Source organism: Stylophora pistillata, chromosome 7 (assembly GCF_964205215.1).
Source record: "Stylophora pistillata chromosome 7, jaStyPist1.2, whole genome shotgun sequence".
Lineage (NCBI taxonomy): Eukaryota > Metazoa > Cnidaria > Anthozoa > Scleractinia > Pocilloporidae > Stylophora > Stylophora pistillata.
In genome coordinates this window covers 14,646,748-14,657,769 of record NC_142525.1, presented here as the reverse complement: position 1 = coordinate 14,657,769, position 11,022 = coordinate 14,646,748, and the positions used below count along the sequence as shown (strand labels likewise).

The window sequence follows — 11,022 nt, the reverse complement described above, 5'->3', positions numbered from 1 at the left end:
GGAACATCATGCTCTGAGGAAAACAGAGCAGCCTGCTCTACAGAAGAAGAACGTGGCAAAACCCATTTTCAAGTGATGAGAATGAGGATGCAGATACAGGAAGGAAATTAAAAATTAGATAGCTTTGGAGTAAGCTAAGAATTCTCGTACGAGGCGGCATCGCACTGCACATTTGTTTCTTACAAGATGGGGTTTTGCTACCTCTGAATCATTATTCACCGTGATCAATTAGGGTAGTCTCTCATATACCGGGTTTGGCAAGACCGCGGTTTCGATCCTAATCTTGTGAATCTCGTCAGTTGCACCCGTACGCATTACAATGTCGAACCATGATGAGAACACGCTGTATCCTTAAAAAAATGAATATAAATGCCTCCAAACGTAGTCGTTTGCTTCGATTTTACTTGAAAGTTTTACCTGTGTGACCCGATGGCCTCGTTTCGAAACTTCAAAGTCCGCTGAGCTCTCGTACGGTGGGCATAAATGCGATAAGGGTTATTAAAGTGAAGCAGTGGCAAAGGAGTGATCTGACGAGAGCATGCCTCTGTACCCACTGTTTCTCTTATCCTCCGTGCCCACTCATCCTCTGGTCCTCTGTACTCACTCTTTCTCTGGTACTCTGTATCCACAGTTCCACTGGTCCTCTATACCCTATGGTCCTCTATACCTTCTGCTCCACTGGTTCTTCAAACTCTATTCAGATCACTCCCTTGTACTGCTTTACGTTATTTATTAAGTACTTGAAATTTCAGTATATGAGACCACCATTGGAATGTCACTTCGAGGACTCAGAAATACAATGAATGAAATGAAAAACTTTATTTAAGTGGCTATGTTTTTAGCTATAAGCTAATGGGGGACACTAAAAAAATTTAAAAGTCAAATACATTTACATATGTAGATGATAGTTATTTACAGTAGATAATTAAAAAGATTATAAAGTTATTTAGTTAAGTTTTAAATTTCAACGAGATTTGAAAGGTCGACTTTTCTTATGTTCTTCTTGAACGAATTTAGAGTTTCTATCGTTTTTAGGTATCTTGGTAACTTCGACCAGATGAGAGGTCCCATATATTTAATAGAATTCTTACCAAATCTTACAGCTTCGAATCTTGGCAGTTCGAAGTCACTGTTCCGTAAATTATAGTGAGTGTTCTTCATATTAAATGAGTCAGAAATATTCTCAGGTACGAGACTGTGCTTAACTTTAAACATCAAAGTGACAATGTCTTGTAGGCGCCGACTGTTCAACGTCGGTAGTTTGGCGCGACTTAGCAGTTCTTGATAGGACGCTGATCTAGTTTTGTACACCGCCCTAAGTGCTCGCTCCTGAATCCGCTCAAGCTTTCTCCGATCCGATGCATTACAAAAGTGCCATACTAGATGACAGTAGGTTAGATGGGGCGGAATTGAAGACCTGTAAAGTGATAGTTTAGCATTACAGGGTATCAAATTGCGTAGCCGCACTAGGACCCCTACTTTTTGACTGGTCTTAGAGCATAGATCACTGATATGACTAGTAAAACTCAATTTTTCATCGATTTGAACTCCTAAAAGCCGTATTACCCCCATTCTCTTCATAGTATGACCATCAACAGAAAAATTTTGATTATCGTTGTCTTTGTCAACATTTCTCGGGTTGATCGTTAATAGCTGGAACTTCTCTGGGTTGGTTGAGAGATAGTTGTTCTTGTACCAGGATAGAGCTTTCTCTCCATGTATCTTGATACTTTGAGCGACAACGTCATGCTTCTTCCCCGTGACATACATCTGATGGTCGTCGGCATACATGCTCAAATTAGCATTATTTATATGAAATGACATATCATTTTGGAACAAATTCCACAGAAGGGGGCCAAAGGACGAGCCTTGCGGGCAGCCAAGCACCATCCTTTTCCAGTCACTTGTCACTCCTTTTATTTTCACACTATTGAGCCTTTTGTAAAAGTATGATCTAAGAAGGTTGAGAGAATTTTGTCCAATGCCATAGGCCTCGAGTTTCTTTACGATTAGAGAATGGCTAAGAGAGTCAAAGGCTTTACTCAAGTCAGTAGACAGTATGTACACCAGTTCCTCTCTGTCAACAGCTCATTTCCAGTCTTCCACGAGTCTAAGTAGAGTGGTCTGACAGCTATGATGTCTTCTATAAGCTGTCATTCTCTGATAGAGAGTTGGATCATAGAGCCCGCTGATTTGCTTATTGATCATATTCTCAAATGTCTCATTCACGGTAACGAGGGACGTGATGGGACGATAGTTCTTCGCCAGTTGTCTGTCACCTTTTTTAAACACTGGCGTCCACTCTCCCATTTTCCACGCACTAGGCCATCGCCCCAGCTCGATACAGCTGTTGTAGTGAGTCATTAGCGATGGGGCAATTCCACAGGCCACGTTCTTAAGGAGTTTAGGCGGTGCTCCGGGGTCCCACCCACAGGACTTATTGGGGTTGATATTTTCAAGCGCCTTTTGCACTTGATCCTTGCTGACGCGATTGAACTCGAAGTGCGTTCTTAGGTATGCTTCTCTTAGAGCTTTAACGCTGCCATGGTTGTCATGGTTCTCTTCTGTGATGCAAATAGCATTGTCTCCTACAATGCTAACTGCAGCTGTGGTGAAATAGTTCTCTAATTTCTCAGCTACCTCGCATTGATCTTTTACAATGATGCCCTCTTCTGTTTTTAAACTGATTAAGGTGGACTCCTTAGTTTTGCTACTAATAAATGGCCTAAAGGCGTTGTGAAACTCCCTTGGCTTGGATTTCAGCTCCTCTGATTTGGCGAACTAGTATACCATGATAGCCTTCCTCCGTTCGCGTGTGGCAATATTCCTGTACTTTCTTTTAAGTTCCATGTTCTCTGGCGTTCGGTTCTTCGCAAACAGTATGGCGTGTTTCCTCTTGTTCCTTATCGCCTTTTTCCAAGTTGGGGTCATGTAGGGTACGTCCTTTTCACGCACACGTTTTCTTTTGATAGGGGCGTGTGCGTTCACTGTGCACTCAAAGAGGGCGGTCCAATACTCGTACTTATCATCTACATCAGTGAATATTTCACCCACATGCCACGGTGCTTCTAGAAGTTCGTGGTTGAGCTGTTGAAAATCAGTGTTTCTCGTCTGCCTGTAGGTAGTTACCTTCGTTCTGTGCTTATGAACTTTCTCTTTCATTTCTCCGTATACAATACAGTGATCACTTAGTCCTGGATCGTACGTTCCATTTTTTACAAAAAGTTCTGGGGTATTTGTGAGCAGAACATCGAGAAGCGTTTGTGAGTGAACTGATATTCTTCTTGGTTTTGTTATCAAGCACTCCAAGTTGTTAATTTCTTGAAGATCAGTTAGAATGTTTCCCTCAGCACTGTCAGGTCGTAACCTGTCCATGTTTAAATCACCAACAATGACGATTGTTTGTTTTCGAAAACATAGCCACTGACAGATGTCGTTGATTTCTTCCTCTACTTTTTGAAAGTATTTGTCCTCGGATGGCATTTTTCTGCCTTTCCTAGACGGTCTAGGCGGCCTATAGATAGCAAGTAATGCTATATCAGTTCTCCCTATCCTGGATTCGACAGCGACAGCTTCAAGCGTTTTGTATGCTCTCGGTAGCGTTAATTTCTTTGATGGAATTACAGAGGAGAATTAGACAATGAGTCCTCCGCCACCTTTTACTCTGTCTTTCCGATACATGTGGTATCCGTTTAGGGTAAATTGGCTATTAGGATACGAATGATCGATCTTAGTCTCGGATATAACCAAGATGTGAGCTTTTAAAACATCATTCAGCTCTTGGAGCTCTTCAAATTTATTCTGGATGCTGTTTATGTTTAAGTAATGAATACTTGTTTCTACACGTTTGAAGAACACTAGCGACTTCTTTCACAAAGCGACCTAGGGTACGTAAAAACTTCACACGCGACTGGGCTTTTGAATGCTTGAAATCGAGCCATAGCCAACATCCTAAACCGTGGGCGGTTTAGCTTCTCGATTTTGTATTTTGGGTGCAGATTTCGAAAATCATGTGAATCACAACTAGCTTTTAGAATAGTGACGCATTTTTCGAATCCAAGGATCAAAACTGGGACAAGAACTGACGGAAAAGTAGTTCGAGGCAGGAGATATTTACCGGAAGTGATAGGAAGAAAGTTGGTAGAGACCGCCATCTTGAAGTGGGCGTAAAAGGAAAAAGAATTGCTCGTAACGCTGATGAGGGCTTACTCGCAGACTATTTTCATCGAGGCAGAAAATTTTAATTTCATCAGCTTTCCTTAATTTTCCGTAGACTTTCGAAAAGAGAAGTATAGTCCGTGTGATGCGTAGAACTAATCTTTAGTTATATGAAAGTACACGTAACATAGTTTGGTTGAAATGTAATAAAAATATTTTGATTTACGATGTTTGCATGCTTCTTACAGCGTGGAGGTTTTAAAGGAAGTAAAAGCAAGTCCAGTCAAGCTTGTCTCGGTTTTTCTGAGGTCTCCGGGAACCAGAAAAGAGTGACAAATTCCTGTCATCTTGATTCCGGGGAAGCAAGTTCCGGTTAGTCAAGCAGCTCTTCGGGACGGTATGCTCTCCTTCTTTGCTTCAGCGCATTAGTTTCCTACCACATCTTTGTGCACCAAATGTATTTTTTAAGTAAATTGTAGCTTTTGATCTGGACGTTGATCACCTAGCCACGACTTAACAGTAGTGAACAGCAGAGCCGCTGGTTGTAAGCTCAATAAATGACCAAATTATTGACTGCCATCCCCTCCTATAATACTTAATAAGAGAGCCAAGAAGGGAGGGTCGACCACGCGCGAGTGAGCACATTCCCGAAGCTACTACTGCTGAACGAGGAACTTCAAGGTTTATGTAAACATGAAGTAACTACAAACTGGCTACGAGAGTAAAACAGATAGGACACTTTTGCAATATTAACCCACAAAGTCGTTGAACACAGAAGTATTTCCGTATCTAGCTTCTTTTGACCTTTTCGCATCCACCTTGAGAATGAATTTGTTCATTAAATAGCCTGTTGGCTCCGGAAAATGCAGTTTCTAGTGTTCGGATTGGTTCACTCAATTCCAGTTACAAGTTCATTTGTCGATAACTCAGGTATCACGGTCTCGCGATTTTCCTCAACCATTATTGTAGTTCTAACGTGGAGACCGATGATGAAAAACGAATAATCAGAGGATTTTTTTATGTGGGATTAGTGGCAGGAGCATAGGGAACCAAAACAACATGATGTTGGGGTAGATTTTATTTTATTGCTCAGCGATCAACCCGGATTGAACTGAATTCAGAAAAAGTCTTAAGGCAATGACATCATTACATGAAGTCATTACCGCACAGTTTCGTGCGAAAATCCGCGACTATACCTTTGTATGGAAGGATAAAGTGCTGGTCAAGTGACGCTTGAAAATGAATATGTGTCATTGACCAAGTGTGTGGTAAAGATGAATTTGGCTGAGTTCTTTTTTTTCCGTTTATGGACCGAAACGAAAAACGCGAAAAAGGAACTTGGCTAATATCCAGCCATCTGAACCGAAAAAACTTGGTCAATAAGGGATTTATCACTGATAAAGCAGAAAGATTTAAAAAGAAACAAGAGTGAGCGCTTAATTCGAGAGCCGGGAAAGAAATTAAAGCCAAATGCGTACGCATATAGCACAGTAAACTAACGAGAGTCGGTTGTGTTTTCTTTGCTTTAGCTATGTTCTTTCCCTTGTTGCGACTCCTTTGCCTACAGTGTCCAATGCAACTATTACACGGAACTTCGTAAGTGCACAATATTCAATTGTTTTCTTGTATGGCGCAGGATCAAAGTTTTCCTTGTTGGCCTTCGCTTCGAACTGAAAGCTATGCTTACCTTTTTCATATTCAACACGATTTCAGTTATTCAGTCCACAAATTTTTTCAAGCCATTTTATTGAAAGCGAATAAATTGAAGCTCGAAATGGTTGTACACCACTTATGGTAAATTCTCAGTCGCCACCCTTGACCAAAGCCGACTTCTATTATCGTGCGCCTTTCCAATGCAAGCAGTGTATAAATATATCTTGTCTTTTCTAAGTATATTATGAGTCCACCCAGTAAATTTTCTTTCACCAGTCGCATACTCCTGCCAAAAAGAAAGCTAAATATCGGTTAATACATTGCCGGCAAAAAACCCTGACAGACGCATTTACAACAAAATATAATTATCCTTCGTTATGCAGGTGCCCATATTTCACCATATTATGTCGATTGGACACGATAAAATCAACATAACAATATTTTATGTCCTCCAACCAACTACTTGACGTGAATAAGAAATCAAAAGTTTCATTTTAGCTACATTTGTATTGAGGTCATTTCTAATATAAACATTGTTTGACAGAGGCAACAAAGCCCTGCAGATTGAAAGGTGTTGCGATGAAGTTATTCACCAATTGAAAATTAAAGGTAAAAGCTGTAACAAACAAACTTTAAGTCGAAGTCTCTTCTTAAAACTCACCTTCCTGACTCTTTCTCCCTTTCTCCCCAACAGAGGTATCCTCTTCCCCGAAGACGAGCCATGTTTCGTTTTAGACATAAATTGATGTATAACACCTTCTCGGCTAGATTAAAACCCGAGTAGAGAATTTAATCCATAGCGCTCTCCTCGCCGCTGTTTTCATTGTTTACATCCATCTCAGGATACTTTACTACTGCTAAGTCATAGTTTCGTCATAACAAAGATGGCGGATTTCAATTTAAAAATGTCAGTTTTTGGCACGTAATTGTTCGGAACTAAAACGCTTTTACTTCAAATGAATAGCCAGGTAGGACAATGCGAGTAAGGTAATTTTCATATAAGTAAACTTTTTCTAGACCGTACTTTCCATTTAAAGGAAAGCGTGCGGTCCATCGCCCACCGTTTTGTTAATAAGGACACTACAGTGCAATATATTTTGACACAGGTCGTGCCCAGGCTGATTGTAAACTCAACTTCCTTGTCTACTCCTTCTCCAGCCGGAACCCGTGATCAACAGAATTCTGATGTATAGGAATTATGGACTTCTTATGCTTATTAGTGTACTCACATTTTTCCTTTAATGTCAGCCACATTTTCCGGAAGTAGGTAAGTATCTTTTCTTTCTTGTGATGAATGACATAACCTTCTTCAACTAAAGAAAATCCTCACGTAGTCAAGTTAGGTGCTGAAATAAATAAGGGAAATTAAATATCTGCTCATGATAAATGTGTTCTTATGATGTGAAGATTGTAGCTGTGTTGCTGAAGAAATCGATTAGCATAAAATCATCTTAAAATTTGAAGTGAGGTGATCAGATTTTCTAAATTGTTTAAATAATATCCGTTCAACATATACTCACCACCAGTTTTAATATATCAACACATTTCTTTAACAGTTCATCTCTCGGTATTTGTTTTGATACTACTGAGCAATAATTTTGAACTATTACAATGTGATGATATATTTTATACCTACGAAAGTTTTATTTTTGTAGTACGCAGCATGCATCAAAAATATTATTTGTCTTTAATTCTTAACAATGAAATATAAAAGCTTTCATTAGCCTTAAATTTTGACAGTATTTTTCGATTGGTTTGATTCACATTTCATTTTCCATTTTTTGGTGAAGGAAGCCGACAGGAGTGTTGTAAGTTTTCTAGTCGTGTAAACGTTGATGCGTGATCATTGTACTGCTTTATTTACATTAATTTGACCACTGCATGGTGACATTGTGATAACAGCTTTCTTGTTACTAGCTTTATAATTTTGTCTAAGTTGTAAAAGTAAGTGATCTGCATGCTGCTTTTCACAAATTTTAAGCACCTATAAATTGTTTGGAATAATCCCTTGACAAGAAATAATAAACCCTGTAGTCGGTAGAAGAATTATGACAAAATTGTGTTGCCTGCGAACGTGTGGGATCTCAAAAGGAGGACATTTGTGTCATGCATGTATCAGCCCAAAATGGAATGTAACTTTGAGAGTGTTTCCTCTTTAAATAAATTCAAGGCTAACGAAAGAGTCGCTGAGACTAATTCAGCTGAATTACTAAATTTCATTGCATTTCACACATTATGATGAAAAATATGCATTATGCTGGTATATTATTATGAAAAGTTAAAGTCCTTAAAAAAAAAAAAAAAGAATCATTATAAAGCATCATTCACCATCAGTGTGATTGATTTTGATTGATAAACATATTTCACGATAAATTTAGGAATTGATAAATCAATAAATGAATGAACTATTTAGTTCATTCTGTGTTCACAAATTTTAAGCGCAATTTGGTGCTAATAAGCACACGTAAATTTTTCAAAGACAACAGAAATGCATGAGGCGGTAGGGCGAGAGCAACTTGTAGTCTTTGAAAAATTTGTAAGTGCATTTTCAAACCAAATTGCATAAGAAAACGTGTCGTTACTTATTAATAATTTGCATTTAAAAGAGTATCACAGAGAGACGACAGCAACATTTTGACAGAGCCCGTGTTTAACAACTTTGCACTCGATCATGTTACAACTTTGCACTCGATCATGTTACAACATTGCACTCGATCATGTTACAACTTTGCAATCTGTTTCACAAAAAATGCACCAGTTTTCAGTCAATCAGATGCGCATAATTTTTTCATGTATATTTAATTAATCCTAGCAAAAACTCAGTGTTCAAACTTTATGAATTTCATATATTCGTTGTGTTTGATTTATCATCTTACGGATTTACGTCGGACTAGTTTGATGACCTGCTCCCAGTTGGCTTGTTAGCTCAATTGGTAGAGCGCTGCACTAGTATCGCATAGGTCAGTGGTTCGAATCCCGTACAGGCCTGATTTTTTTAGGTCCGATTTTCACTATTGCTTAAATAGTGCTCTCTACAGCGAGGATCGGGCACATATACGTTTCTATTACCGCAGTTCACATACATGAATTTCACATATTCGTTGTTTTTATGAAACATATATGATAGTATCATTCAAAATATAGTATATTGTTAACTTGCTTCTCTTTGCCATAAGTGGTTGCTTGTGTGTAACTAATGCACGAGAAATTATCCAACTCAATAAATGCCTTGTTTGTAGTTTTTTTTTTCCTTTTTCCTTCTTTTTTTCAGTCTAAATTCTTCTTCCAAGGATATGTTAGATATCTTCAGAGTAAACGCACATGTGCGGACGTTTAAATGTGACGATGTTCTAGGCGTCCAAACTGGACTTTCGCGGAAGGCACAACAATAACGGGTAGAACTAAGTTAATAGAGAGGACTTAGCAGCGAGATCAGGAACTCGTCACGATTCCCTGGTACATGCAATCTCTTCAAGCGAGCTTTCATGGATTGCATTTTTAATAGCAGAGGTGTGCCAAGCCTCCAGAGTTTTTCTTTACGAAAAGAGCCTTTGTCGATAACTCGAGAATGATTGAAATCAATGTGGACAATAACTCTAAGCCGATCCCTAATCATCTAATCAGTATAGCATTCTTTTTAGACAATAACCGCCCTTTCCATATTTTTACTTTGTTCTTCTTATCACTTTTATCTCGCTTTTTTGTATATATTTTACTAATTTACATTTTATGTTTTATCCGTGGAAGGCTGTAGATCGACAACCGAAAGCTTATGTTTTCTAAAACTTTTTGCCAGAGAACGTTTCCACTGTATTTTAATACGTTTCTTCCAGGCAGCGCTTTAATTTTCATCCATTTTAGGGTAGTCCATTTGGATACTCAATCTGGGTAGTCCATGGACTGGGCGTCGATCTTTTGCTCATCACCCTTTTTAGTTGCTCTACGGAATTTCAATCCCTTTTTTTGCAAAGGGAGGAGTAAAATACGACAAATCCAATCAATTATCATTTCCATTGGTGCTGCAAGGAACCGGAACAATTGTATTATCCTTTTCAATTGATAGGCTACCTGTTGCAGTCTGTAGAACAAAAAGTAATCGTCCATATCATGGCTTGAATCTTGCTTTAGTCTTCTGGAGAGGTCGATGAGACGAAGACAAAGATTGTTAAAAAACTCAGTTTGTTTGTAGCGAAACAACACCTGTGCAAGTGCTTATATTATCTGGCTAGTGGACATTACGGTGATGGTGCATCATGGGATGGATGCAGTAGTGTGACCGACTTGGTTGCTTTTCAAACTTGATACTGAAACTTGATCGGTGCAGAGTTCGCAGAAACATAGACGGGTGTCTGATATTTGCAGGAAATTTGACCGGTTGATCAATTCGTATAAAATTTCGATCGTATGCAATGTTGAGATCAAGTTTATTCGCCAATAAGTAGCAATAGTTGTAAAGAAAAATACAGGTTTCGAAAATCATTGTGAATAAGATAAATATAGGTCAGTGAAATATAGGAAAGTGAAATAAAGTTTGTACTGTTGGTCTGACCTTAATATTGCCCCACCTGCAAACTCTTCCTATTTTTAAGTCACACGATTGATATCAAACCAAATATTGAACTCCGTTCACATGTTTCGGGCGTGAAGTAGTTATCAGCCATGAGCTTTTTATGTTACGGCGAGTCTTTGAGCGCGTGAGCGACGGGTATCGAGAATGAGAGAATATTTTTTGTATCATGGGCATTCTGGTCGACGGTTTCTCATGTAATACGCGAAAATTGCAAACCCTATATCATTTTTCTTTAATAGTTCCGCAAGGGCAAGTCCAACTTTGACTTGTTCTTCCTTAAAGGAACTTGTCATCGAACACGTCATGCGAGCCGAAAAGAAAGGCTATGACTAACCCAACCAAGTTGTACGAGGGACCGGGCAATGCTACTTGTGTAATGACAGTGATATTTCACTGATATTTTTTCCACATGTCTACATATCAACGAATCATGATTGGCAGAATGTTATTTGATTTCAATTATGCTGATCTGGAAACAATAGTATTTCTTGAGTAAATAATTTTATGGCCTCGAAAGGTCGGACTTCTTGGAGAGGATATGAGATTTGGATTAGTCTGGTTGGTGAGTCCCCGCCCACTTCCGGTATGTCAGTAATGAGGACATTTCCTAGTATATCCTATGACGTACTGATTAACAATGC

At 38.9% G+C, this 11,022-nt stretch overlaps 1 protein-coding gene across 1 annotated transcript; it reads right to left on the bottom strand.

Annotated features, from left to right (window-relative positions):
• Positions 1-2,332: 2,332 nt before the first annotated feature.
• On the bottom strand, positions 2,333-3,680 carry LOC148726764 (uncharacterized). The gene has a single exon (XM_088727942.1). The coding sequence runs from the start codon at positions 3,481-3,483 to the stop codon at positions 2,782-2,784; it is 702 nt and encodes a 233-aa protein (XP_088584068.1). The 5' UTR covers positions 3,484-3,680; the 3' UTR covers positions 2,333-2,781.
• Positions 3,681-11,022: the final 7,342 nt, after the last annotated feature.

Coding starts and splice junctions, on each gene's coding strand:
- LOC148726764 (XM_088727942.1), bottom strand. CDS start 3,483: ATGCCATCCGAGGACAAATACTTTCAAAAAGTAGAGGAAGAAATCAAC.